Here is a 27500-nt window from a genome sequence, read left to right as displayed (position 1 = left end):
TACTTGAGTTTTCAACAAGGACATGAACAGGTGTAGAACAATATCTTAACGTAGTCTTGAGTGCTATGAGTATTGCTCGGGTATAATATTGGAGTATTTGGTCAGTTCGAGGTGACGACCTTGAGATCTCACGATGTCAACAACCAGCTTGTGGTGGACGGAGCAGGTCGACGCTTGGTCACTGTCGCCCACATTATTTTTGTGTCGTATCTGCAGAGGGCGAGTAAGAGTGAATCTATAGAAGTTAGCAACAGATTCTTGCCCAGTCAATATCGAGCCATACCCGGTCAGCCATCTGAAGCCACTCCTCCATACTACGAACATAAGGATCTGCACTGGCATCTGCCACAGTCTCATGTCCCCAAACGACAATCTCGTCAAACTCTGCAGTTATCTTCATGCTTCCTATTTGTTCTGGCTCTTGATCGGCATCGAGATCCTCTATCACGTCCTCGTTGGTACTTTTGGGGTCCTTTTCGGGAGCTCTTTCGACAACAACACCTCGGCATTGTTCTGGCATTTTGACCACCTTTCCTTGAAGTTTTCTGCCTCGGAAATATGCTAGCTTTGTACCCTCTTCTCAGACTATCAGTAAGCTCATGGCAACGGGATTCGTATCCAGGGACACAAACCATCGGTGGTAGTAGGGGTCCAAAATGTCGATGCCTGGTCAATTGACCCATCATGGTGTATACGGCATGGCAAAAGATTCGCCACAGCTTTAGATTTGTTCTCGTCGGGTGTTAATGAGAGTATTGGTTGCGACATTGTGGTAGGGTTGATTTGTTCGTTGTCAAGAGACGGAGACGCGTCGAGACGCGTAAAGAGCTCCGAGGGTGACAGGCTTATCTTATCTCACACGCAATTAGTCAAAATGGGGTCTAGTGTGTCGGTATGGAACATACTAGCACCTCTCTTATAACATGAACTCAAGTTGCCTTATGAATTGGAACTCTGGTCTCACTTCAGCTAGTTTAACCTGGTGAGAAATTACGACCAAATTGGGCTTCTTCTGTACAAATTAATCTCAGAATGCCAAGGTCAATGGTTGGTAGGATACTTCCCTACCTCTGAAAATCAGGGCGTACTTCGATAAACCACGGTTATCTGATAAATAATACTTCTTGCTCTATGGGTATCTTAAACTTTGTGGGGATGTACTTGTTTATGCCACTCCATCATTTTCTCTTCTTTTTCGATTTGACGCCTTTCTGGCCGCCTGATGCTAATTTCGGCGCATATCGATTTGCATGGTCAACGTCAAACGCCTGCTTGTGCTTGCGAAAAAGCAACATAGTTGCTCGCGCATCCTCAATACTAGAATGTGCGCCTCCCTGTATCTCAACGCCCAGGATCTTTTGAGCGAGAACCCGCAGGGCTGGCTTTCTTCCATTTCCATATTTCTTGAACCCTGGGAATTTGGCGGTATCGCGGATGTCTTTTCCAGGGTGGCTGAGAATGAGGGCGTCTAGATCATGCTTGAGATCGTGTCCGATCAATATTCGGCCTTGGAGAAGCTTGTCGATGTCTGCTTGAACTTCTTCGAATTCCCTTGCAAATCTCATCTTCTTTTGGTCAATTCCACTGACCGCTGTCCTCCAGTTTGTGACCTTCTCCTTAGGCTTCACATAAGAGTCGTAAATCTGCACACCGTGAAAATCGACGATGCTCACGCGAGCGAGAGCTGATTCATGACCACCTGACCCCACGCCAACCATTTCGCAATCGATAGCGATGTATTTTCCAACCTCAATCCCTTCTGTGATTCCATGGTTGATTTTGTCCTTTGCTGAGGCGAGCATCATCGAATTGTCCTTTGCGCCCAGACTGTATGCCTCTGCTAGGGCTTCTGCAGACACATCATGGTCTTCGGCCCATAGTGCAAGAGATGCTGAGGTCCCAGATACTGACTCCTCAATTTTCGAACTGTGAACACCACCCATTGGCTTTTTGGCTGTTGTTTGAGCTGCTTTTGTTGGTCTTCTAAGCGATTTTGGGGGCGACTTTTGTACCTTGGACTTTTTAGCTGGTGGATTCGATGGTAAGGTCTCTGATTTGCGCTTGAGAGATGGCTTTGATGCAGACTCTTCCTTGAGTTTCGCCTGGAGCTTCTTCCAGTTGGAAGAAAGCGCCGCCATCTTCTCAAAAGAAGATAACACTCAAGATAGAATTTCTAGAAGAAAAATTGAACTGTTTGTACAAGTCGTAAAAAGAGCACCAGATGGAGCGGGCGGCTTTCCAGGTCATGAGTCTAACAGAGTTTATGCATTTAAGAAAGGATAGATAGGCATCGCTCTCACCGACTTACTGATAAGAACTCCAACCCATTTTCTGCCATGCCCCTCCAAGATTATTTCCTTCGCTTTTCTATCTTGCGATACGAGTCCATCAACGCGACAATCATCAAATATTATCCAACCATCCTGTTTCCATCATGGCCGGTGGCACACCTAGCGGCGAGCCCACCGTGGGCTCAGGCGAGCCGCGACTAAAAAGCCTTGCGACCCCAGAGACAATAACAACAGGTTGTATTGCCTGGGTCGAAAAGGAAGGTCAACCACGACGCGCCGAAATCCTTAGTATCAAGACGACAAAAAGCGGCAAGCAATTCTATTGCAATTTCGATAACTTCAATAAACGATTAGATGAATGGGTTCCTGTGATTAGGCTGGACTTTACTCGAGAGGTCGAATGGCCAAACCCGGAAAAGGACAAGCCCAAAGACCCCAAAACGAAGAAAGCGCCCGCCGCACAATCCAAGAAGACACAACCTTCTAAGAAGTCGCAAAAGAGGCCTGGGAAGCGGGAGCAGTCGGTTGCTTCAGAGGCAAATACCCCACATCCATGGACTGGTAGGTATCTCAATTCCTGTGACTCGAATTCAAAGCTGACGTCCCTCTCGACTTCGTAGAATCCCAAAATCGTCAGAAGTCTGCCTCGATCGGGCCCGATGGGGAAAGCCAAGCTCGCGCCAGTGTTGATGGTGCAACACCTGTTGGAGGCGACGACATGGATGTAGATGAGAAGGAAGCTGAAGTCAAAAGGGAACCAGCAGAATTCAGCCGTGAAGTCGAGATCGAGAAGCTCCGCACATCCGGCTCGATGACACAGAACCCGACCGAAGTATCTCGAATTCGAAATATCTCCAAGGTACAATTTGGGCGTTTCGACCTTTACCCCTGGTACTTTTCACCTTACCCCGAAATCTTCAGTCAGGAGGATGTGATTTTCATTTGCGAATTCTGTTTAAGTTACTATGGAGATGAGAAGGCCTTTACGCGACATCGACGAAAGTGCACCCTACAACATCCACCTGGAAACGAGCTTTACCGGAACGAGGATATATCATTCTTTGAAATCGATGGTCGGCGACAACGAACGTGGTGCCGCAACCTCTGTTTGCTGTCCAAGATGTTTCTTGACCACAAGACACTATACTATGACGTGGATCCCTTCCTGTTCTATGTCATGACTGCGCGAACCGAAAAGGGGTGTCACTTGGTAGGATATTTCTCTAAGGAAAAAGAGAGTGCGGACGGATACAATGTTGCATGTATTCTAACCATGCCGCAATACCAACGCAAAGGCTATGGTCGACTTCTGATTCAGTTCTCGTATGAGCTTTCTCGCATTGAAGGAAAGCTCGGGTCTCCAGAAAAGCCATTGTCGGATTTGGGTCTGCTGAGTTACCGACAGTATTGGTCAGAGAACATTCTGGAGCTACTTATGGGATACAACGAGCGTGAGGAGAAGGTCACGATCGAGGCGATATCAGCAGCGCTGGCTATGACAACACAGGACGTAGAGCATACCCTGCAAGCTCTCAGGATGCAGGTATACCACAAGAGCGACCACAAGATTGTGATTCCTGAGAAGTTGATCCAACAACGGGAGAAGACCAAGTTGAAGAGGAAACGAACAGTGGATCCAACCAAGATTCAATGGAAGCCCCCAGTGTTCACAGCTTCAAGCCGGACATGGGGTTGGTAATTATAAACATGAAGTAGAGATAGCAAGCGATGTATGTATAGATAGCTTTAAATGATACCCATGTTCCATCAAAATCATGTATATCGGCTGGCTGCACAAGCTATGATGCACGCACGCTACCTTATGGTTTGGCTGATGAGCCCCGCGCTGGAGCTCTGGCCGAGCTTGTCTCGCCCTACGTAATCGGAGGGATAATAATGCGACAGCTGTAACACCACAACTCTGACAACTTCCATTCTCGTGTTGACTTTTGACCTTTGACGTCTAATTCACACCGACCTAAGTTCCAAGAAATTGCTATGCTTACATCCCAATATTACCATCCCTAAGTCAACAGCATACCTTCTAGTTAGCCTCTCATCATGTCACTTCGCATATTGGCATCAAGCTTGCTTGGCTTGAGCGCGACCCTTGCCAGCGCCAGTCCAGATGACGAACAGAGACCTCTTGGCGACTACCATCGCATATGTCCCGACTATACACGATATGCAGCATATCCTCAGTATGTTATTCCTGCTGTGCAACATCCTGAACCCTTCTGACATCACTTTTGCATAGCCGGCCTTTCAGTACTGGCCCTCGAGAGCTCCCCTACCAAAGACCAAGCACGAAATGCCGGACATTTCAATCAGACGCTATCGAAAAGGTCATTGAAGATGTGACGTCGCGTATGAAAGACCCCGATCTAGCACGACTCTTCGAGAACGCATTCCCTTCAACGACCGATACAACCGTCAAGTTCCACACCAAAGGAAAAGAAGATACAGGGTTCTTCCGCATGGGAAGCTTTGGGGGCTTCCATGATGAGGGAGCTTGGCAGGGACCACAGTCCTTCATCATAACGGGTGACATTATCGCGGAATGGTTACGCGACTCAACAAACCAGTTGCGCCCCTACCAGCCGCTTGCGAAGAAAGATCCAGCCATTCACACATTATTGCTCGGTGCCATCAATACTCAGGCCGAGTATGTGATTGAGTCCCCATACTGTAACGCATTTCAACCTCCACCCATCAGCGACTTACCTCTCTCGTCTAATGGGCAAGAAGACAACGTACATCCGGCATATGAGCCGCAAGCAGTATTTGAGTGCAAGTATGAGCTAGATTCTCTGGCACATTTCCTCGCTCTTGGCAACGATTTCCACGATCATACAGGCTCGACCGAGTTTCTAACCAAGAGATGGTACCGCGCTGTTGAAACCCTCATGAACGTGCTGACTGAGCAATCGAAGTCGACCTTCGACCCAAAGACTGGCGAGTTTCAACGCAACGAGTACACATTCTCGCGGCGCACTGACATTGGAACTGAAACACTCAACCTAAAGGGTGTTGGTAATCCTCTAAACTGGGGGACAGGCCTGGTTCGATCAGCCTTCCGACCCAGCGACGATGCAACAATTCTCGGTTTCTTCATCCCCGCCAACGCGCAAATGTCTGTCGAGCTGAAACGGGCGTCCAAGATCCTTACGACGGCGGGTAAATCAACACTAGCTCAAAAATTAGAGGCTTGGAGTGCAAAGCTCCGCGAAGGCATCATGGAGCATGGCGTGGTCAAGCACAAGAAATATGGAGATGTGTTTGCATATGAAGTTGATGGATATGGCTCGTCGATCCTCATGGACGACGCTAATTATCCTTCATTACTGGCACTTCCACTGATGGGGTTCTGTGAGGTCAACGATCCAATCTACCAGAACACAAGGAAGATGTTGTTGGAAAAGAGTGGAAACCCTTACTATCTCGAAGGGGATGCATTCAAGGGTATTGGAGGTAGGATCTGTCATACATGCATTATTAGTACTGCCACTGACAGTTTACAGGACCGCATATCGGACTACGAAACGCGTGGCCGATGAGCCTTCTCATTCAGGCTCGAACCTCTAACGACGACAAAGAGATCAAAGATTGCATTGAACTTGTGCTCGACTCTGCCAGGCTGGGCTTGGTCCACGAAAGTATTGATGTTCAACACATCACACAATACACAAGAAGTTGGTTTGCTTGGGCAAATGGTGTATTTGCGTCGACAATCTTGGATTTGGCTAAGAGGAAACCACACTTGATCTTTGGCGAGGGCGCTGCGCCGTATGAGATATGATTGACGAGAATGCTGGGCCATACGGTGTTTATGGCAACAAATAAACCAATAATAAATGCTCGATGGTTCCTGGAATGGTCTGAATACAGACAAATGTTGTTGTCTTCCACCCAAGAAAAGACAGTGCAATGATAACCTGATAGTTATCGGATCTCGTTACCCCGGACCAGATTTTGAGATTTTGAGCTAATGGACTGGCTGCGAGCACTGTAACAGAAAGGTCCACAGTTATCCGTCTCTAACCCTCACCATTCTAGGCAAGTTAGCCGTCTGCACCATTGACCATCGTCTTCGGCTCCATGAATATCCTCCAACGGGTCCGACATCGCTCACTTGGGCTCGCTGTTGACGTTGGCCTCTATAGAAATTACGCGATATATGAGGGAGGGCAACACCAATATCACAGAACGCTGCGTTGTAGTTCCTATCTGCTGTCTAATGACGCTGCAGCTTCCCCTCTATGTCCCTATAATAGCCACTGCCCCTCAGTATCATCATCACTGTCATCACCAACATACATCAACACAGCCAGGATGACGGCGCAACCAACCCATGCTTCGGAATTCCCCTCAAATCTTCAGTCGGGGAAGCATCAGATTAATCTGATTCGTGGCTGGCCAAACCCAGGTCTTCTGCCTGTTGACCTTCTCTCAGCTGCTGCTCAGCGCAGCCTTTCAGATCCAGCTATATACATTCCCGCACTGCAATACGGTCCAGATTCTGGATATCAGCCGCTACGTGAGGCATTGGCGACTTGGCTGTCGGAGCACTATCGTGTTGAACGAGATCCGGATCGTATCTGTATCTCTGGTGGTGCAAGTCAGAATGTCGCTTGCATTCTCCAGAGCTTCACAGATCCTAACGTAACTCAGGCTGTCTGGTGCATTTCACCCTCATACCACCTCGTCTTCCAGATCTTCCGCGACAACGGCTTTGAGGGGCGCTTGAAGGCGACACCAGAAGATGAGGAGGGTGTTGATATTGAAGCGTTGGGGGCCAAACTAGCTGAGTTTGAGAAGCACGCCCCAGAAGCCAAGGTATGATACTCGCGAATGCTGTGGGTAGTCTGTAAACTGACGCCGATTAGGCTCCTGTGAGTGATGCTGGAAAGTACCGTAAGCATTATCGACATGTCATCTACGCGGTTCCCACTTGTTCGAATCCCTCCGGCAAGACAATGTCTCTCCGTCGTCGAGAAGCTCTTGTTCAGCTTGCACGCAAGTATGATGCCCTCATTATTTGTGACGACGTATATGATTTTCTCCAATGGCGCATCGACAGCGACCCTAGCAAAATTTCAAGCAGTCTGTGCCCTAACGAACATCCAGAAATGCTACTCCCGCGCCTGTGTGACATTGACTTGGCTATGGGTCGTGCGAACAACGATCCCCATGGTTTTGGGCACGCTGTCAGTAATGGATCGTTCAGTAAACTCACTGGCCCTGGAATGAGAACTGGTTGGCTTGAAGGATCTCCTGCTTTTGCATTTGGATTGGCACAGACGGGTGCAACAAAGTCTGGTGGCTCGCCGAGTCAGTTTTCTGCATCTATCATGGCCGATTTGGTTCAGTCAGGGACTCTTCAGGAGCGACTTGCCACTACGCTCAGGCCTCAACTTCAACATCGACACCGGATCATGATGCAAGCTATACATAAGCATCTCGGGCCTCTTAATGTTGGCACCCGAGACGCTGGCCTTGTCAACGGCAGTGTTTATGGTGGATACTTCGTGTGGCTCACCTTGGAAGAGGGTATCTCAGCCAAGCTTGTTTCAGAAGTCACGATGACCGAGGAGAATTTAGTTGTGGGAAATGGAACTATGTTTCAAGTGCCTGGTGATGAGGCTTCTGTTTATCTGGACAACGCCGTACGGCTGACGTTCGCATATGTCCCCGAAGAGGACCTGGTAGAAGGTGTTGAAAGGTTATCAAAGGTGCTTCGGAGGATAAAGGCCAACCCTGAGAAATACAAGGCGGCGCTTGCTAGCACAATGGCTGATAACGATATTATAGATGCCAACAAATGATTAGAAATATGTTTTCTGCAGTCGTTGTCCTCCCTGATTCTTTTGAATGGTCTTTTTAATGGCCTTTCTAAATGCATTCTATTTCTTCGAAAAGAATGACATAATGTTGCCCTGTCCCTTTGGCGCCGGCTTCTTTGATTTGGAGCCCGTAGACGATGATGGTGTAGGTGTGGGAGCAGGGGCTGCCTTTTTGGTCAGTGGGGGGGCCTCATCCTCAGAAAAGGATTCCCAGCCAGGTTCCTGAATGGTAACTTTTGGCAATTAGCATCATAGCCTGATAAGATTGTAGCACAAGGAAGACTTACCCATATATCCTTGATCGTCAAGGATTCGCTTCTTCTTCATTACGCGTCTTCTACCCCTCCTGCGTCCATCACCAGTGCTCGAGATCACTTCTGCTGGTTCGCTCTCTTCCTTCTTGGCCTCGGGCTCTGGCTCAGGTTCTGGTGCTTCTTCCATCTCTTCATCGGCTTGCTCGGATTCCTTGTCGGACTCTTCCTTCTTCTCTTCCTCGTCATCGTCTTCCATCATTTTCCGCAGTGCATCCTCACGTTCCTGACGCTTCCGCTTGATATCGGTAGAATCCACGGTGGACTTGGATTTGGTTGCCACGATGTCAGAGTCATCAGCCTCGCCGTCATCAGAGAGAGTCATGGTTGTGTCCTCTTCCTTCTTGGGGGCAGGCTTGGGTTTAGGCGGTCGTGCAGCCGCTTTTGCGAATGACTGCATGATACCGCCAGATACTCCTCGTTTAAGAGATGGCGTTGGCTTCTTCCCGCCACTTGGAGCTGGTGTTCCCTCCTTGGACGATGGAGCTGAAGACTCGTGTTTAGCAGACTTCATTTGCCTTACCTCTGGCTTCACCGTTGACGTTTCTTCCTTGACCGTTGTCTTGGATGTTGACTTTGACGCAGCAGGTTCTTTCTTGACGGCTTGAGAGGGAACTGAAGTAGAGGGTTGAGGCCGGACCGTCCGTTCTCTCCTTCGAGCGTTCGGGTTACTAATAACGCCATATTTCTTAGAGGTGGCAGTGCTATCCCCATTTGAGGAATACTCCGAGAGTTGAGATGCAACCTCTGACAGGAGGGAAAGGTCCTTTTGGGGATGAGGCGAAAGGCTGTAAATGTGGATCGAAACTACCTGCTCATAGGCAGCTAGAATATCTAGGAGACAAATCAATTCGAGCCCGTCTCATGAGTTCCCCTCGAAGGTTTCGTACCGTTTAGTTCTTCTTCCCGAGCCAGAGTCAGTGTGGAAGTCGGAACCTCATCTGAAAGGGGCTCCTCGGGCGATGAGCCTGACATCTCAACATCACCGTCAGATTCGTCCTTCTCCGGAGTTTTGATGCCATAAATTAGGTATGTCGCATGAACAGAGTTAGCTTTCCGCGCATTTTGATAGCTATGAAAGTCATAGAGCATCCTGTCAAATGTCAGAGCTTATTTCGGAGCCTATCGAAGTTGTCGAGCTTACTCTTTGGCAGTGTTGACATGTACATCCAAAGCTCTACTCAAAACCCGATACGTGATCTACACTCCATCAGTGGCTGTACTAAGTGAACGTGACAAAAGGGCTGAAACAAACCGGCTGTTCTTCACTAAGCAGACGATCTGCCAGAAACTTTTTATGTTCGTCCATGTTGCTTTTCGTTTTTGTAGTCTTGAAACGTGAGTTAAAATTGAGGGCAAATAACACGAAAAATGGTTGATTATACGCGGTAAGATCGCCGTCCCTCATTAACGATACATACCTACAATGCAAGGTAGCTTCTACCAGTAGGAAACGAAACAGAAAAGTACCTGACGCGTTGGGGGGACGCGACATCACGTGGAGCGCTTTCGAAAGGCCAGCCGCCAACCGGCTAAATGCATAGCACTAACTCAATCTGGCCGTTCCAGGGGCGTTATTCTAGAATCGGGTTCCTTAATCACTACCAGCGTCATCCTAGCGATCGCGTCTCCAGCGCGACCACTTTATTCTGGGTCTGGGATCTTTGTCCTAAATTTACAAAGTCCAACTGAGGATATCAAGACCATTTCAACCTTCATCATATTACTCATTCGCTTTGGCCCCTGTTCGCACTGTTGCGCCCCCCATGGCCAACCATGATGTCCCCGACTCTACAGACTGGCTCACGACGCCACTAACTGCCCTTGCCGTAGTCGAAAGCGCTTTGCGATGTCAAATATGCAAGGACTTCTACAGAACCCCCATGATCACGACTTGCTGCCATACCTTTTGCTCAATATGCATCCGACGAGCTTTGTCCAATGAGGGCAAATGCCCATTGTGTCGCGCATCAGAGCAAGAGCTCAAGTTGCGGAGCAATTGGGCAGTGGAAGAAGCTGTGCAAGCATTCATCAATGCCAGACCAGCAACCCTTGACCTGGCGCGAAACGCAAATACCAAGAAGATAATCTCGAAACGAAAGGCAGTCCAAGATCATCATGAGTCGGGCGATGCACCAGATGGCAAGCGACTACGGTCATCCACGCGATTGCGGAACACTCGGTCCCCCCCCTCATATACAGTTCCTACTGAAGAAGACGAAACTGTCGAATTCTCAGAGGTTGATGAGGATTTTCAGCCAGAGCCAGGTGAGTTCAGCGGTGCCAAAGGCGCACACTTCTTTCCTAACAATCCCCAGAGGACGGCCTGGTCGCGTGCCCAGTTTGCGAAAGTCGAATGAAGGAATGGCAGGTTTTCAAGCACCTCGAGACATGTACAGGCCCTGTGCAAAGGCCACGAGGAAATCCTGGCAGTAGTTCAAACACCAGCTTCAGCCAACAGCGACATCAGACAAAGGCTCCGGACCGCCTGCCTGCAATAAATTACTCCATGTTCAAGGACCAAGCTTTGCGAAAGAAGATGGCTGATCTTGGTATTTCAAATCAGGGCCCTCGAATTCTTCTTGAGCGCCGACATAAAGAGTGGATGACGATATGGAATTCAAACTGCGACGCTGCTCGCCCAAGGAAACGTCACGAATTGTTACATGATTTGGATGTCTGGGAACGCACACAAGGAGGACGAGCTCCAACAACAGGGCGATCGATACAGAATGCAGCAATCATCAAGGACAAAGACTTCGACGGTGCAGCATGGGCAGCTAAACATGACTCGTCCTTTAAAGACCTGATTGCAAATGCAAAGAGGACTAGGCTTGAGGCCAAAAAGAAGGCTGAAGAGGCTGCTAATGAGTCGAAAGTGGACGGAAATACAACACCACAGGAGAACAGCGATCGAACGCAAGATCATTCTGCAGACTGGCGGGCTGTGTCAATTCCCTCGTCTTTTCCATCAAGACCGGCGGAAGGAATCCCAGGTCGACCGTCGCATTCCGATAGTCCTTCGCCTGGACCATCGCGTTCTCAGTCTAAGGGCCACCGAGGGAGCAATAGGGATTCAAGCAGACATCCATCAGACACCCGCGAGGACAGGTTCTCACAAGACTGAATACACAGCGACCCCTGGCCTAAGAACTACGATCGCAACTTGTAAGTCGGTTAAGAACTGCGTGCTGATGGTTGGAATGGCAGATATAGAAGGGCATGCATTGAGATACCACCTAACGATATTATAATGGCGCAACAAATGTGCCTTTGGTGTATAGATTCTAATCAACAAAACCCAATTGTACAATCTAAAGTCCAGAACGCCAGGGATATCCTACTATATCATCATGTACACGTACGAACCATCCGGCCTGCATTGAGCTTGGTTCTCTTCCCAGTCCGTTCGCCTGGCGTCTTCTATATCGCCAGATTTGCAATTCCAGTCTCGGATGTTGGTGTCTGCTCCTTCTGTCGGATCTCCTCACCATCAGCAGGTACATCAGGCAATTCGTCGAGCTTCTTTTGCGCCTCGGCTGCCTCCCGCTCGTCGCGGGCTTTCTGTTCCTCGGCTTCCTTGCTCTTCGTCTTCTCTTCTTCCTTTTCGCGCTCTTGTGCCTCCATAGCCTCGAGCTCGTCGTCGAGCGCAGTTTCGTCGATGGGCTCGCCTGTTGATTCGGCCAGAATAGCGCTCACCTCGTCGGTCGCACTGCTCTGCTCCCGTAGGCGATCCATAACTGCATCGACGCGCTCGGCACCACCGACTTGTGCATTGAGACTTGCCAGCGCACCAGAAGAAGCCTCCATGACGTTGACAAGATGCACATTGTCAGCAGCCTGCTCGAGCTTGGTGGAGACTTCTTCTAATTGGTTCAGAGTCGCGTAGCGAGTGGCTAACGAGGTCTCTGCAATCTTTTTGGATTTAAGCGCAGCGAGAGCTGCAACGCGGTTCTTCTTAGTGACGGCTTCCTTAGCTGTTTGGGAGAGTTCATCGATGCGTGTGTTGAGAAGGTCGGTTTGATGCTTCAGACTTTCTGTGAGCTCCTTCAGGGAGGCGATCGCAGCGTCCTCCTTTGTGATACCGCTCTGCTCCCCGGAGCCCTTAATTCTGATCGTTTTCCCATCATATTCGATGACTTCCTTATCCCGTGACAAAAACTTGAGTAGAACGTCAAGGTCCGAGTCCGTCAGCTGTTGGCCTTTAACGAGAGCCACGGAAAAGGCTTTTTGAAATTGTGCTCTGCTGAAAACACGATCGAATCTTGACACTTTTCCAGCCATCAGATCGCCCAGCTCCTTCGCGGCAGCTTCCATGTTCTTGACAATGACATATTGACCTGTGGGCAGCTTATCGTCGCCCCTGGCAGGGTCTACCACGCCCAGCTGTCGCAAAGTCCAACTCATCACACTCCATGGTAGACCTGCCCAACTGCGCTGATAGATACTCTGTTGCGATTTCTCGAAATCTTGTAGTGGAATAAAGTCCCGGCCGGCGGTCGCTTCGCGCACTACGGTTCCAAGGGCCAGGGGCTGGCCAAATTCCTTGTATTCCAGTGACCGCAGTAAGGAATCGTCGAGTTTGAGGACAAAGTGATCGGGGCTGGACCCGCGGTGGGAAATCTTGCCGCTGGCGACAAGATCTGAGAGGGCCTGGCGCCAGGCGAAAATGTTTGCTTGATAGCCATCGGGATTCAAAGTGCGCTGTGATCGAAAGTCCGAATATCGGGCTGCTAATCGTGACCTCGGGATTTGTTAGTCAAACAAACAACAGTTGTCCAGATACGCGGGACAATGTGTGCTACCTGCTGAAGCTGGGGTCGTTATTGATGAGGTAGTCAGCGAGCTCGCCCATGATGTTTTGCAAGCTGAATCAGCGTATGCAGATAAGAATCGCAGAAGATAAACTGTGAGGGATAAAAAGTCAGGATCTTTCGAACGGCTGCTTTTTCGCGTCATAAGACTAAATGATGGATGTTCGAGAAAAGCTCTGAAGATTGACGACACATTTGGAGGATGGATGCGCGCGGTGAATGCAATACCTTGCATTGGCATCGCCCCGTCCCGTGGCTTTGGCCAGGGACAATAGTACCTAAAGGTTAGGTACCTTAGTGGGGGTTTGGTGAATTCTATTGCCAGGGGTGATGGTGGTCCAGCGGGTAGATACTGGATATGTCATTGGATGGCAACCAATAAAATGATTTCATTGCAACCGTCAACTCATCGTGTGCTTGAGAGCATACCTACCTTTAGTACCTAGGTAGGTAAGGTAAGGTAAAGTACCTATCCAATCCTTTGTGAGAGTCACATTGCCTTTTATTAGCTTTCCAAAGAACATTCTTTCACTTCCAAGTCATCCAGCTTTTGTACTTCAACCCAAAGAGACGGTGAGTTCAGCAAGTATCGCTTCCTAACAGCGACTCTTCATACAAGTACAAAGTTATCTTCAATAAGGATACCTTTCCCTGCTGTATCCGTACCCAAAAACAGTTTCGTTAGATTGTTACCAGGCCTATCAGACAGACAGCGCCGTGATAAATTCCTATCTCTGGGTACGATTCAAAAAGACCTCAAGGTTGTATTATCGAGATGGAGCTGTAAGCAAGCGGATAGAGGCGGTTCTTGAGCTCAAAGCCGAGGTTTTCATGTCAAGCTTTGGGGCCTAAAATGACGCTCATTATAGGGCCTTCTCGTCACCTTGGCCAGAAATATAGCAACTTTGATAGCTTCTGATAGGACAAATCCTAGGCTCATGCCCTGCTCGGGACCCATGTCATGTCGAATCGCGGGGTAAGAAAAGGCCGCTCCTCCAACATGACATGAATGACGAACAGTTTGGAACGATGGAGGCATCGGATCTTGGAAAGTCCTTAAATTCGACTCTCATCATGATGATCTCTTGGTCTTTTTGGTTGGTCCTTCTGTCTAATCAGAACGTGCCTTTGCAATATCGATAGATATCTTCATGGGCTTCACTTTAGTAACCAACATGGATCTATTTAGTCTAGATAATATCATTATCTCTAATACCCGAACTGAACCCTTACCAGTATTTCAACTCTGACTCCTCCGAATCTTCAACCTCTCTTATCAAGTCCAATCACACCATCCTCATCCTCCATCTTCCCCACCGTCTTAGTCAACAAATGAATACCCGTCGCCTACTCACTACCGCATCCAAGACCCTCAACGTCTGTTTGTCAACCTCACACTCAAACTCAAACCCCTTCACTCTCCTCTTTCGCCCCCTCTTCACTCGTCGTACAATGGCTTCTGCTGCTGCCAAACGCCTCACTGGCAAGACAATTCTTGTCACTGGTGCATCCTCCGGCATCGGCCGCTCCACGGCTCTGGAGTTCGCTCGGACTGCGCCCAATAATGATATTCGTCTCATCCTCACTGCACGCCGTGTTGATTCCCTCAAGGAACTTGCTGAAGAAATCAGGAAAGAGGTCGGCGATGGTGTCAAGGTTCTGCCTTTCAAGCTCGATGTGAGCAACCCTGCTGAGGTTAAGGGTATTGTCGGCAACTTGCCCGAGGAGTGGAGGAACATTGACGTGCTTGTCAACAATGCGTAAGCTCCTGTCTATGTGGTCAACTTCGTTGAAGGGTCACTAACAACACAATAGAGGCCTTGTCAAGGGCGTTGCTCGTGCCCCTGAAATTGCTGCGGAGGACATCAATGTTATGTTCCAAACAAACGTCACAGGTCTCATCAACATGACCCAGGCTATCCTCCCCATCTTCCTCGCCCGACCAGACGGTGGCCACGGTGATATCATCAACGTCGGCTCCATTGCTGGCCGAGAGCCTTACCCTGGCGGTGGCATCTACTGCGCTACAAAGGCTGCTGTTCGCAGCTTTACTGACAGCTTGCGAAAGGAGCTCATTGCCAGTCGTGTCCGTGTTATTGAGATTGATCCCGGTCAGGTCGAAACTGTAAGTGTAACCTTATGTGTAAGCTAACATGACGAGCTGCTCACGGCTTCATAGGAGTTCTCCGTGGTACGATTCTACGGTGACAAGGAAAAGGCCGATGCTGTCTATGCGTAGGTTGTCTTGCACTGGTCAAATACACGGTACTGACTTGCGAGCAGCGGATGCGAACCGCTTACTCCCGACGACATTGCTGAGATCATCGTGTTTACCGCAACTCGCCGAGAGAACGTTGTTGTTGCTGATACGCTAGTATTCCCCAGTCATCAGGTAACATACTGAATCAAAACTCAAGAGTCGAAGGCTTTGGCTAATCTTCTGGACCACAGGCTGGTGCCGGTATTATGCACCGAAAGACTTAGACAGCTGAAAGTAAAGATAATAAACAGCCTTCATAACAAAGTTTCAAGCGAAAATATAGTACAATTACTATGTATGAGCTGTATTAAACAAGAGTCTTAGTTATAGAAAGGTAGAGATGTTGACTTAAACAGCAATATTCGATACAAACAAAGTGCTATCAAGGGCATACTGTTCACAAAATGTTCGGAAATTTCTCTTGCCCACAACTCATTTATCCCCGAAGAGACACGAATCCGTGACGGTTCTAAGTTGCAGGCCTTCTAAGACCGAAAGATTATTCTACCAACGTTCCGTTAAGAACCCATTCTGGGGTGAATCGGGCCCTTGCCGTCAACAAGTGACAGCACCGCTGGGTTGCATTTGACTGAGCCTTGACAAAAGGCGAGCGCTACATTACATCACATCACGAACCTAAACCAAAAGACCAGGAACTGAAATCGTAATTCATCACCTACTCTGCTTTTTTATCGGAATTTTCATCCTTGGGTACAATGGTCCAGCATATGGTACCAATATGTCCTTTCCCCCAGACGCCTCGCTAAAAATGAATAGTAATCATCAAAACACAAATGGTAGTGTCGGTAAGCACTTAGCTGCCAAGGCAGACTAGGCGCGATTGCGTAGCAACGGGTGACTATGTGAGATTGGAAGCATTGCAATGCAGTCCTATCTAATCACCATAATGTTGGAAGAGAGGCGAGAGAGCCTCACCATAGTGGTTACGTCGAATGGCCTCTGCCAGTAGGAATGAGAGGTCAAGAACCACCAGCTTGCTGATGCTGCGTGCCCTGTCCTTATCAATTGGAAAGCTGTTGGTCACAACAATCTGGTCGATGCACTCGCATGCTTGCAGTTGCTCCAGGCTGTCGCCGCCAAAAACACCGTGGGTGGCCATGCAATAAACCTTTTTTGCTCCGCCTTTCTTGACTACTGTCTCAGCCGCAGCGATCCAAGAGCCAGCCTTGTCAATCATGTCATCCACGATGAAAACGGTCCGGTTTTTGACGTTTCCGACTAGAGTGATGAGATGTTCGGCGCCTGGATCCTCGAATGCGTTGTCTTCCTCATCGGAACTTGCCGCAGCGTCACCAGATCCTCCGAGAGATTGGGGCTCAGGAACGAAGAATGATGAAGCATGAGACATGGTCATGGGATCATCTTCCACACTGCCGTCCACAACAGATCGATCAGGAGACGGATAGTCATCCTCGACGATACGGCCTTGAACCAAACGGCCCTGTGTAACTTCAGACGCTTTATGATCATCATAATCCGCCTCACCATCAACCGAACCATCTGGTGATCCAGCAGGGGGAGTAGTGTTAGGGTCCGTAGCCTCGGCAGTATTGGGAGTCACTGAACGGGCTGAGCTGTTGACGCGTGTAGGAGAGCCCTGTGAGTCCGCCACAATTCGCGAGGAGCGAGGGGGGGTGGTCTGCCTCTTAGGAGTAGCCTCGGACTCGACAGCACGCTCGGAAGGCCGTGGTCCACGGTAAGGAATAGGTCGGTTAGACTCCAACGGCGTGGGTTGACGCTCTACATTATGATCGAAGTGCCTCATGATCATGCTCGCTGTCATGTTACTCACACGCTTCCTGTCTGTAGTAACAATCCCGAAATTGAGTTTGAGAGCATCCGCAAGCGATGTCACCCGCTTGGTTCCTCCAGCGTTCTTGGAGACCACGACCGCTTCGCGCCAGTTAGACACGTTGTGGCGGATCCACTTCGCAAGGATAGGCTCTGCGTGCAGGTTGTCAACGGGACACTTGAAGAAGCCCTGCATCTGCGAGGCATGAAGGTCGACAGTGATAACGTGCTTAACGCCAGCAACACCCAACAAGTTGGCAAGCATGCGAGCAGTGATCGCACCTCTATGAGACTTCTTCTTTGACTGGCGGCTGTAGGGGAAATAAGGAAGAACGGCTGGACGTAACAAGTAAGCCGATTGAGGTCTCAAGCAGGGGACGAGAACCACGAACCAGTGACTTTGTTAGCAGAACCGCCTTTGCAGGCCGAGATCATGATGAGAAGCTCCATGATGGAGTCATTGATGCTGGGGCTGCCTGATTGGACAACGAAGACGTCCTTCTCTCGGACACTTGTCAGAATTCTGACGCTCGTCTCACCCTTGGGCACTGGTTAGCTCAAAGCACGCAGCTTGTTTGACTGCCAAATATGGGCCTGCAGAGGAGTGATCGTGATGGTTGGCCAAAGAAGGGTCATGTTGAATGACCATGGCTACGAGCACGAGGGCAAGGGACGCTCACATTGGAGAACTGGGTAAGCTCAGCGCTGGCAGGATGCATGCCCAGATTCTCGCAGATTTGACCTGTGAGGACTGGGCAGGAATTGCCTGCGAAGATCAGTGTATTGCGCATCTTGACCAGCCCATCGACCGACGTGGAAGGGTGAAGCGTTGAAGAAAATGGAGGAAGAAAGAAAAGTTGAGATTGAAGGAAAACCGCGTTCAGGTTGGAGGTTTTTTTTTTCTTTGCCCCGGCTCGTTGCACTGTGTGTCGGAAATCTGACACTAACTGTAGATAGGAGCTGGGCTTCTCTAATAGTGGAGTCAAAGGTCAATTTTGGCACCAAATCAAGCATCCCGAAGCCGGAAGACTTACAGTGTCCAGCACTGTGATACCGCCCGCAAGTTATTCACTAAGCGGGGCATCCCGGAAACTGCGTCACAGCCTCGACATTTCTCAGTCAAGGCCCAGGAAATTCTTGCTCGATTAGCTGAGGCTCTGGTCCCTTTTACCATGAAGCAGCAGCCCTGGAGCTCCTACGACTGATTTCTAAGTAAAAACGACATTGAGGGGCCTGGAAAGAGATAGTTATTCTCTTGAACCATAGCAACTTGGTCTTTTTTTCTGAATGGAATTGGGATAGAGCTTCACTAACCTCGAAACCCTCCCGCAACATGGGGATTCCTCGTCTCATACCTACCCTGGAGCCCTACGTCGTTCATGGAGGTCTTAACAATGAACACGTAGTCATCGATGGGCCAGCCTTAGCGTATCATATTTTGTACATCTGCAACAGACATGGTATTCCCCAGCCGTCATACAAACTTCTTGGCGAGACCACTGTAGCATGGTTGGATGAACTCACTCGGCGTGGTGTGGGCGTGTAAGTTCTTTGTCTCTTGTTGCTTGGATGAGACTAACAGTGACAGGGACGCTATATATTTTGACGGATACCTCCCAAAAGGAAAAGAACCCGTTCGCATGGAGCGCATGATCAAAAGTCTCAGTCAATTGAAGGCCGCACATGCATCTGAAACCAATGGTTTCTTCCCGTCGTACTTCTCGGTTGCCAATGAGGTTGCTCCGGTCCTCTTCTCTGCAGTTAAACCACGAGGAAAACCGCCATTGCCACCCAGTTTTCATGTACCTGCTATCATTGATGCCTTGAGGTTTTCGCCGCGCTACAATAAGATAGTAATTCTTGTTCCGGGTGAGGCAGATGCATATTGCGCACAGCATCTGTCACAATCGGGCGGGACGGTTCTCACCTCCGACTCGGATCTTTTAGTCCATGATCTTGGCAAGGGAAGTGTCGTCTTTCTCCGCGACATTTATCTTGATGATCAGTCCAATCTCGCATGCGCAAGCTTCAGCCCCTCCCACATCTGCGAGAAACTTAAGCTTGCGTCTTCTGCTGAGATGTGCCGATTTGCTTACGAACGAAAACGGTCCGCCCATTCGACACTTCCACAACTCTTGCAGGAGTGTACACAACCAATCACCGACCAAACGGGTTACACTGAGTTCTGCCACGAGTATCTAGACCATGTAGTTGCACCAATTCCCACCTCATCATGCGGAAAAGAAATAGAAATCGGTTCACTGGACCCCAGAATATCGGAGATGATACTGCAACTGGGACCCCAGAGTGGTCACATGCACACTATAAGCGATCCCAAGATGTTTCTTCCTACTCTGCTAGAGAGTCCTTCGCGGGGAAATGCCTGGGAACAGAGCACGCCAATTCGACAATTGGCTTACACAGTAGCCCGATGGATCATTCCTGGTGCTTTAACAACTGTTCAGGAGTACCGGAGGGTCAACACTCTGGCGCAAAAAGGGCGGCAGGTGCCTTTACTACCCCAGAAGGAAGCGAAAGCTTGGTCTCATGAGTTGGCCAGGCTAATGACTATGATCAGAGCAGGATCACAAGTCGACATAACTCGGGCTTGGTACATCCTGTGCCTGACTCTTGATATACGATATAGCCATGAAGTTGGCAAGCGTTCACATTCGCTGCAGATTTTGGAAGAGAGTTTACAAGCCCCAACTTTTGGGAAAATTACTTGGGACACTCTTCACTTTGTTGCTCATCTCCAAGCCGCTTTTTACTCGTTTCGACTCTTGAAGCAAATCATCTCACTTGGCCAGCTTCAAAGAACCCTACCAGAACTAAACGACATGCTGTCGTCATTGCCACCTCTGGCGGAGTTTCCTGATGTGGAGAGAACCATTGTGCTTCTGCAGAGAAGCAATGAGGGCCAAATTTACAAGGCAATTTCTAGGCTTGTCCCATTGGAAAATGCCAGTATCGACGCAGTGCCAAAAAGAACTGCCAAAGACAAGAAAAAGCGGAAGGTGGGTAAAAATGATGCCCCCAAAAGGCAGAACAACTCTGCCAAGTCCTCGTCTAGAAACTTCTTTGACGTTCTATCTCAATCAAGTTGAGCATCACAAATCACAATGCATACTGATACCAAGCTCAAAAGAAGCTGACTACTCTTGTGTAATTTGTTACATGGTGAACATCAAACGAACGATAAATTATACCAAGTCTAGCCATTGTCAAAGACTGAAATATTGAGCCACACGATTATATTTTGTTGCGCCAGCACCGATCCTGACCCTGACCCGTCCCCAACCTGGTACATCGTCTCAACATCATAATTAGACAATCAAGTGTTTCGGGATCGACCCGCTCCATGAATCTCATCCAGGAGGCGAGATAAAGGACTGCCTTCTTCCTCTACATCGGTCACATCCCGGAGTAAGCTTTCCTGAGGGCTGCCATTGCCAGCCGACTTGATAATCTTCCAAGCCCGACGGAACTCGTCGCGAATTGACACAATACCGTTGTGTGTTACAGTTCGAGCAACGTTGTGATCCAGCTCGAAGGGGTCCTCGATAGCAAAGAGATAGCGGTGACGGACTTCCTTGAATTCTCCATTCTTACCTGTGACGCTGCCTTGCGTGCCCTGCTTGGGCTGTGCTCCCGTATCCTTCACAGTAATTTCATTAGGATGTACTGCCGTGGAAGACGCTTGGTCGGGCTGAGGCGGCGGATGAGGCCCAACATTTTGAGCCTCGATGACTGTTTTGGCGCCAGTCCAACCCTTGTCTTGCTTTGTCTGCAAACCACCTGGCGTCCGCAAACTGAGCACATCTCTTCCCCAGTCAAATCCCCTGCCCGTGGAAGTGCTGAGCATACTACTATGGGCATAATACTCGAAGAAGCCACGCAGGAGGTGACCAATGGTATCTTTGTTACCATTTAGCTGGTTTGCACGTGCCAGCTCCAGGATTTCCTCTTCGTTACGCCAAAACTGAACGTTGTGGCCACGGCACATAACCATATCCTCGTATTCGACAGGCGAGAGCCCTGGGGGTAGAGGAGGAGCGAGCTGCTGGAGATTTGGACTAACAAAGGGCTCAGCGACGTTGACTAGATAATGAAGGACCATCAAAACGTAGCCATAGCTGCTAAGGGTTCCACGATATCCAGAGTTGATCCCACGAGTCTTTGCCCAATGCTTGACGAACAAGACCATGGGCCGGACGCGCGGATCGGTGTGAGAGTAACATCGTAGAAGAGCCGTATTATGAAGAGCCAAATGGGCGGAGAAGTTGATGTCACATTGCACACCTGCGCCTGCCTTGGGAAATTCTAAATTATCTCTGTATCGATCGCGTGGCTGGTTCGGAGCCATCTTGTGAGGGTCTGGAAGTTGTCGGATCCTTGCCACAAGGTCTACCGTTGTTGGTGTGATGGGGATGAAGAACCCGTCGCCAAGCCTCAGGGGATCATCTTGTTGTAAAGGTGACCGCAGTAGCGCGATATAGTCTTTAACATCCTGTACGACGGACTCATTGTACGAACCCTTATCTAATGCTCGTTCAAATTCCCACGCTAAATGGATGCATTTGTGCAAGAGCCCGACTCCTCTAAGCGATAGGGACTCAGAACATGTGGTTATGCAAGTCTGTAACGTTTTTCGATTCTCCTCCTGATGGACACCGCTGACATATTGAGTAACAAGCATACTCGTCCACTTTGCGATAGCTTGTTCATTAGCTGGCTTTAGTCCGTTAAAAATGTAGAGGGCCCTCGTATAGTATGACGCAGGCGCCTCATGTTGACCCTGTTCCAAAACCACGAATTGCACGGAAGGGGCCCGTTTAAGCTTGTCAAGGGCCAGTTGAAGTTCCTTAGTGAAAAAGATGGGATCGGTCCCAAAGTTTTCTCTGTATTGAGCATCTTCCCACACCTTCATGGCCTGCCTAGTCAACAATTGAGAAGCGGGGTTACGCTCTTCGACACCACTCTCCTCCCAGCGCTGCCGAATATGTTCGCCTTCGACCTGGGTGTATACCCCAAGCAAAGATCGTTTGGTGGAGCTCTCTGCATCTTGTATAAAGGAGAGGGACGGGTACGTGGACAGGCGATCACGAAGACGAGTATCTGCAAGACCGCTGATGAAGGCCTCGCTCACTCTGTTCAATATAATCCAATCATCATCGGAGAGTACGCGATAATTAGAGATGGTAGCATCACGGCCACCGGCTCTACGAAGAACTCGCTTGGCTAAGCCATAGTACGAGGAGAGAGAGCTTTTGAGATTTTGCTTAAGTTCAATTGCTTTCGTGCCGTCTTGGACGGGATCCAGTGATACGGGCTCAACGACAGTTGTGGGACTGTTTTGAAACCCTGCAAGGTGGCCTTGCTGACTGTCATGCTCACTGTTTGCTGCTTGTGGATCGGTTTCATCATCTTCCTGAGCTTCATGGGCTTCATCAAGGCCATTCTCCCATCGAAATCTCTCCTCAAGAAGTCCTTGCCGAAGCTTTTCCGGCGGGGATTGGCATAGCTTGATGATGGGGACTCTAGTTCGGGTCAGAAGCCTCGCCCCTAGACCAGCTTCCAAGAAAGCCTTCTCTAGGAGGCGCGGTATAGGAGATCCGGGAGCATCAGGCTGAGAGGCAGACATTGGTGAAAGAAGACCAAGATCCATGTCTGAAGCCTTGGTTGCGAAGCCTGAAGACAAACTACCAAAGCATTTCAGCTGAACTGTGAGGGGTTGAAAGTCTGTTTCTGGCATTTCCTCTTTCTCGTAGTTGGCAATGACCTCTCGACTAATGGTTTCAATTCTGCAACGGAATTCCTCCTTTTCTGCTATTTCCGATCTTTCGATTTCAGAATTGGAAACGACTTGAAAACAGAGTTGGTCAAGCAGAGCATCCTGAGCTGCAATTTCCTCAGGATGAAACTGAACTGCGTGTCTGGCGTTGTACAAGTAACCAGAACCACGATTGGATTGGATTGGCATAGAGTTAGGGCGGCCACGGGAGGAAGGAGGAGGATTATCATAGCCTCGATACCTAGATTGCTGAGGGCCATTCCAGTGGCGATGGGAAAATGAGCCACTTTGACGATTTTCGTTGGGAGCTCCCCATGGCTGAGAGTCAGTATGCATATAACGTTGATAAGACTGAGAGGGACGGGAGTATTGAGATGTAGGACTTTGGTAAGCGCTATCTGGGGGAGGTTGCTGGGCCCGAGGATCGATAGATATGGATAGTTGAGAGCTCATTTGGCGTCTTTGTGCCTGGTTTAGCCGCTTCCGTGCAGGTCTGGACTGATGGGGGGTACCGTCGGACGTTTCAACAGAGTTATTCCTGTTGGCTGAGCCGCTCTGAGATATAGGAGCAGGTTGTAGAGAAGCCCTGGGCACAGAATCGTGTAATGGTGGGCCATTGGAGATGATCAGATTGCGCAAGTGATTTTCAAGACCTGCTTGGGAGTCACCAGGGGCCTCCACTTGAGGCTCACGCCGATGAGGAACCATATGCGACTCGAGACAAACACTATGCGATAGAGTAACGGAGTTGGCCTTGCCGTTGGGCTCCTCGCGATAGGACTCTTTATTGTAAGAATGTGGACTAGGGTGTGGATAGTTGCATTCCGCTCAGCGAACACTCTCCCGACATTCGCTTCTGTAAAGAACACTCTCTTGCGTGATAAGGCGCATAAAACCTAGCGTGCGGTAGACTCGATGCATGCAATAACCTCAATTCAGTTCTGCGCTTTCTTTCAACTGGGTGAAGGGAGGGGTCCTGGCAGGCAAAGATGTGTAGAGGTTTTGGCCCCGTCCTACCAACATGGAGTGAAGAGATGAACAAAGGACGGAGGAAATGGGAGACTAGAGGGAACAATGGACTGGGTGCATAATTGTTCGTTTGGGGTCCGTGACTGCGGCAATGAAGTCGTACAGGTGTGATATTGAAATGTGCTGAACTTGGTTGGAGCTGGTGATCTCCACAAAATGCAGTTATGAGTTCACTGTTCGTCAAGGTACTACAGTGTCGTGTTTAGGATTACTCACTGTGCAAACAACTAGTAGGCTCGTGTGTAAAACCAACCTACCTACTTAGGTACCTACCTATCTGTCATACAAAAATCAACACCTAGGTGCTTCTGATAGCTCGGCAAGTTATCGCAAATAATACTAGCATTCGCATATCGACACTGTGTATCAAATAAAATTCTGTTAGATAAAAGGATTCAAACCAACCATACGCCATTCCCACGCGACCAAGAAATAGTAAGCTTATAGGAGAACTCTACGTATGACCTTTTTGTTTCAGGGCCAGAGCATCGCTTAACAATATTTTTCGTCGGATACTTTGTTTGGGTAGGGGTAAGGTACTCAAGTGTAAAACTCGAAGAGACACAACCTGTGGTCTTTATATAGTAGGTACATACTAGGTAGCTACCTACCTAGGTTAGTAGGTAATGCTAGTAATTTGCTAAAGGTCGCAAGACTCAGAAACACTGGCAACTGGGGAGCGCACAGCCACATGTGGCTTCTTACTTCAGAGCCCTTGTCATCGTCATAAGGTAGGTGCACTATCTTGCTCAGGACCTTTGTCCCTGCATTCAGCATCATCTTTGTCCGGGCATAAAAAGCTCCTTTGCGTCCTCGCCTGGCTAAGTCAGCCTCTTCCTGTATTGATAAAACAAACACCATCAATCTCCCTGTCTTTTTAATATACGAACTCCTCCAGATACGCGTGTTGATTCAGTCTGCCTCGCGCTCTGCGCAGAGCTAGGCTACAGGTTGTGACCTGTTGTCGTCAAAGCATTTCCAGGATTTCTTTCGCGATTGCGCGACCTCTTCATCAACATGAGCGCGCCGCCTCCCTCAGGCCATCCGCCCGCCAACGCGCCTGGGTATCCAAATGGTGCCCCGAAGAAACAGAAGCCAAACCCCCTTCGGCCATTGCGTAAAAATCCCAAGGCAAACCCCCTCGTTTCTCGAAGACCACCACCCAGGCCGACAGCGCAATCTGCTTCGGGTAGGCTAAATGGAACAAAGCCAAACATTGAAGAGATTCGACGTCAAAATGGTGGCTGGTCAGAGCCACCGCCACCGGAGTGCAAGGACATCCCCATTATGACAACGAAGAAGGATCTTCTCGACGGCATTCGATACCACATGATGAAGTTCACTCAATCTAAAGCAGGAGGAAAACCCATCGATCCAACCGACCAGGACGACTTCGCACGACCCGTAACATTGCACCGACGAGATGCGCGCCAACCCCCTCCAGGAAGGGCTGTCAAGACCGAAGCACCGGAAGTGCCTCAGGGTGACGAGGAAGAGGTGGAAAGACAGGCGCAGAGGAAAGCTGAACGGGAGGCTCAGCGCGCCATTGATCAGGCCAAGATTGCGCCTGTGGCCAAAGATCCTAATCCCAAGCGACCGAAGAAGCAAAAAGAGGAGAAGACGACGTTCAACCGGGCGCCAAAGACTGAAACTGCTAAGAAGGCGTCCGACCTGCGATATGAAGAAGCTCTTCCATGGCATCTCGAAGATGCAGAGGGTAAAAATGTTTGGGTTGGTAACTTTGTGGACACACTCTCTGGATCTAACGTGGCTTTCATGATCGATGAGTCTGTTTTCCGCATGATCCCCCTGGAGAAGTGGTACAAATTTACGTCTAAGCCGCCCTTTCAGACTTACGACATTGATGAGGTGGAGGCCTTCATGAGTAAGAAGGTGGATGTGGGCCGTTGGGTCATGAGAGATGAAGAGAAGAAAGCTGGGCGAAAAGACCTGGAGGCCACAAGAAAAATGTTCTATGGAAGTGGCCCGATGGTCAAGACCGAAAGTGCGACGTTCAAGGCTGCCTCGAGGTCAGAGAAACTGGAGCATGATGAGATTGATATGTCGGGCGATGAATTTCAAGATGATGATGAGGCTCCAATGTTCGAAAGGAATGACGATGAAGACACAAAGGACTCCAAGGACCGCATTCGCCGGGAACAGCTCGGTGCCAACTTATTCGGAGAAGGTGACGAGCAAGAAGTGGACAAAGAACTGGATGAACAACTCCGAGAAGAGATCCTACGACAGAAGCTCGGCAAAGCCACCAAGAAGGCATTGATCAAGAGAGATCGAGAGGATATCTACGAAAGTGACGATTCCGAAGAGAATCCATGGAGCAGCTCGGTAAAGTCTTTTTTATCAACTTGGGTCAAAATAATGCTAACCGATATTTCAAGTCTGATGACAACTCCTCCGACGAGGAAGAAGAGGAAGACAAGAAAGATGACGAGAAGAAGGACGTCAACAAGGACGACAAGAACCAGAGTGGTTCCGGATCCAAGGGTACCAACACTCCCTCCGGGAAGAAGCCCGAAGGCACTAAGAAGAGCAAGTCGCTCAAGCGAGCCGGCTCGCCAGCACTCTCCGAGTCCAGTGGAAACGAATCTTCCCGCAAAAAGCTTAAGAAGAATGTCCCATCTGCCACGGGAAGTAGGTCTGGCACTCCTCTTGTACAGGGCGGAGCCGCTCGTCGACCCGCGGCTGCTGGATCTGGTAGTGATGGAGAGGCAACTGCTGGCGAGATGTCAGATGGAGCTGCACCCAAGAGGAAGAAGTTGAAGTTGGTTAGTAGCAGTGCTCGGGGCACTCCTTCGGCATCTAGGGCTGGCAGCCCCAACCCAACCCAGGGTGGTAAGTCTTTCTTTGGACTGATTGCAGACAAAGGTCATAACTAATATTGTATTGCAGCTGCTTCTCCTGGCTCACCTGGAACTTCAGCTGTCGAACCATCTGAAATTCTCGACAAGATCCCCACCGAAGGCATCACCGTTAACGAGTTGATCAAGCTCTTCAACCACCGCCTGGGTGATAGACCAGGCCAGATGTCTAAGACTGAGTGGATTCAGCTTGTCAAGAAGCTTTGTGACTATGGACCGGACAAGCGACTTCGTCGAAGATCGTAAAAGAGTAGATACCCAATCAGGGCGGCAATATTGTGTCTTTTTTTCTCCTCTGGAGTTTTATTTGCCTTGCGACTTCTTCGTTAGCGGACTCCGAACCAGACGTAGTTTCGGAATCCAACAGCAGGATACATCTTGACATTCAGATCATTACTTATGGAGGATAAGGTCAATTAGTTTAGTGCTAAAAATGGGTATATAATAGAATATCTGCATCGAACTCC

At 49.3% G+C, this 27500-nt stretch overlaps 12 protein-coding genes across 12 annotated transcripts; 6 read left to right on the top strand and 6 right to left on the bottom strand.

The window, feature by feature from the left end:
- Positions 1 to 193: 193 nt before the first annotated feature.
- On the bottom strand, positions 194 to 768 carry FPRO_13125 (uncharacterized protein; the record flags this gene model as incomplete). Its single annotated transcript, XM_031222543.1, has 3 exons — positions 194 to 235; positions 284 to 576; positions 633 to 768. 3 exons carry the CDS (start codon positions 766 to 768, stop codon positions 194 to 196), a joined length of 471 nt encoding a protein of 156 aa, XP_031087992.1.
- Positions 769 to 1178: 410 nt separating this feature from the next.
- On the bottom strand, positions 1179 to 2138 carry FPRO_13124 (related to 3`-5` exonuclease; the record flags this gene model as incomplete). The annotated part of the gene is made up of 1 exon (XM_031222542.1): positions 1179 to 2138. One exon carries the CDS (start codon positions 2136 to 2138, stop codon positions 1179 to 1181), a length of 960 nt encoding a protein of 319 aa, XP_031087991.1.
- A 296-nt stretch (positions 2139 to 2434) lies between these two features.
- Positions 2435 to 3990, top strand: FPRO_13123 (putative histone acetyltransferase; the record flags this gene model as incomplete). Its single annotated transcript, XM_031222541.1, has 2 exons — positions 2435 to 2852; positions 2912 to 3990. The coding sequence occupies 2 exons, from the start codon at positions 2435 to 2437 to the stop codon at positions 3988 to 3990; spliced, it is 1497 nt and encodes a 498-aa protein (XP_031087990.1).
- Positions 3991 to 4352: 362 nt separating this feature from the next.
- FPRO_13122 (putative DUF1237 domain protein) lies at positions 4353 to 6090 on the top strand (the record flags this gene model as incomplete). The annotated part of the gene is made up of 3 exons (XM_031222540.1): positions 4353 to 4492; positions 4549 to 5762; positions 5813 to 6090. The coding sequence occupies 3 exons, from the start codon at positions 4353 to 4355 to the stop codon at positions 6088 to 6090; spliced, it is 1632 nt and encodes a 543-aa protein (XP_031087989.1).
- A 533-nt stretch (positions 6091 to 6623) lies between these two features.
- FPRO_13121 (uncharacterized protein) lies at positions 6624 to 8116 on the top strand (the record flags this gene model as incomplete). The annotated part of the gene is made up of 2 exons (XM_031222539.1): positions 6624 to 7127; positions 7178 to 8116. The coding sequence occupies 2 exons, from the start codon at positions 6624 to 6626 to the stop codon at positions 8114 to 8116; spliced, it is 1443 nt and encodes a 480-aa protein (XP_031087988.1).
- Positions 8117 to 8194: 78 nt separating this feature from the next.
- On the bottom strand, positions 8195 to 9754 carry FPRO_13120 (uncharacterized protein; the record flags this gene model as incomplete). The annotated part of the gene is made up of 5 exons (XM_031222538.1): positions 8195 to 8367; positions 8422 to 9279; positions 9336 to 9538; positions 9590 to 9645; positions 9701 to 9754. The coding sequence occupies 5 exons, from the start codon at positions 9752 to 9754 to the stop codon at positions 8195 to 8197; spliced, it is 1344 nt and encodes a 447-aa protein (XP_031087987.1).
- A 2114-nt stretch (positions 9755 to 11868) lies between these two features.
- On the bottom strand, positions 11869 to 13300 carry FPRO_13119 (uncharacterized protein; the record flags this gene model as incomplete). The annotated part of the gene is made up of 2 exons (XM_031222537.1): positions 11869 to 13189; positions 13251 to 13300. The coding sequence occupies 2 exons, from the start codon at positions 13298 to 13300 to the stop codon at positions 11869 to 11871; spliced, it is 1371 nt and encodes a 456-aa protein (XP_031087986.1).
- Positions 13301 to 14711: 1411 nt separating this feature from the next.
- On the top strand, positions 14712 to 15743 carry FPRO_13118 (related to ketoreductases; the record flags this gene model as incomplete). The annotated part of the gene is made up of 5 exons (XM_031222535.1): positions 14712 to 15019; positions 15075 to 15384; positions 15439 to 15494; positions 15543 to 15651; positions 15711 to 15743. The coding sequence occupies 5 exons, from the start codon at positions 14712 to 14714 to the stop codon at positions 15741 to 15743; spliced, it is 816 nt and encodes a 271-aa protein (XP_031087985.1).
- Positions 15744 to 16414: 671 nt separating this feature from the next.
- FPRO_13117 (putative PRS1-ribose-phosphate pyrophosphokinase) lies at positions 16415 to 18122 on the bottom strand (the record flags this gene model as incomplete). The annotated part of the gene is made up of 3 exons (XM_031222534.1): positions 16415 to 17667; positions 17724 to 17871; positions 18012 to 18122. 3 exons carry the CDS (start codon positions 18120 to 18122, stop codon positions 16415 to 16417), a joined length of 1512 nt encoding a protein of 503 aa, XP_031087984.1.
- Positions 18123 to 18664: 542 nt separating this feature from the next.
- FPRO_13116 (uncharacterized protein) lies at positions 18665 to 20438 on the top strand (the record flags this gene model as incomplete). The annotated part of the gene is made up of 2 exons (XM_031222533.1): positions 18665 to 18873; positions 18920 to 20438. 2 exons carry the CDS (start codon positions 18665 to 18667, stop codon positions 20436 to 20438), a joined length of 1728 nt encoding a protein of 575 aa, XP_031087983.1.
- Positions 20439 to 20665: 227 nt separating this feature from the next.
- FPRO_13115 (uncharacterized protein) lies at positions 20666 to 23833 on the bottom strand (the record flags this gene model as incomplete). Its single annotated transcript, XM_031222532.1, has 1 exon — positions 20666 to 23833. One exon carries the CDS (start codon positions 23831 to 23833, stop codon positions 20666 to 20668), a length of 3168 nt encoding a protein of 1055 aa, XP_031087982.1.
- Positions 23834 to 25171: 1338 nt separating this feature from the next.
- On the top strand, positions 25172 to 27279 carry FPRO_13114 (uncharacterized protein; the record flags this gene model as incomplete). The annotated part of the gene is made up of 3 exons (XM_031222531.1): positions 25172 to 26500; positions 26554 to 27007; positions 27065 to 27279. 3 exons carry the CDS (start codon positions 25172 to 25174, stop codon positions 27277 to 27279), a joined length of 1998 nt encoding a protein of 665 aa, XP_031087981.1.
- Between the last annotated feature and the right edge of the window lie 221 nt (positions 27280 to 27500).

The sequence above is a fragment of the Fusarium proliferatum genome (assembly GCF_900067095.1).
Source record: "Fusarium proliferatum ET1 genome assembly, contig: FPRO_scaffold012, whole genome shotgun sequence".
In the NCBI taxonomy this organism is placed as follows: domain Eukaryota; kingdom Fungi; phylum Ascomycota; class Sordariomycetes; order Hypocreales; family Nectriaceae; genus Fusarium; species Fusarium proliferatum.
The sequence above is the reverse complement of the archived record's forward strand: the minus strand, read 5'-3'. Positions and strand labels throughout refer to the sequence as shown.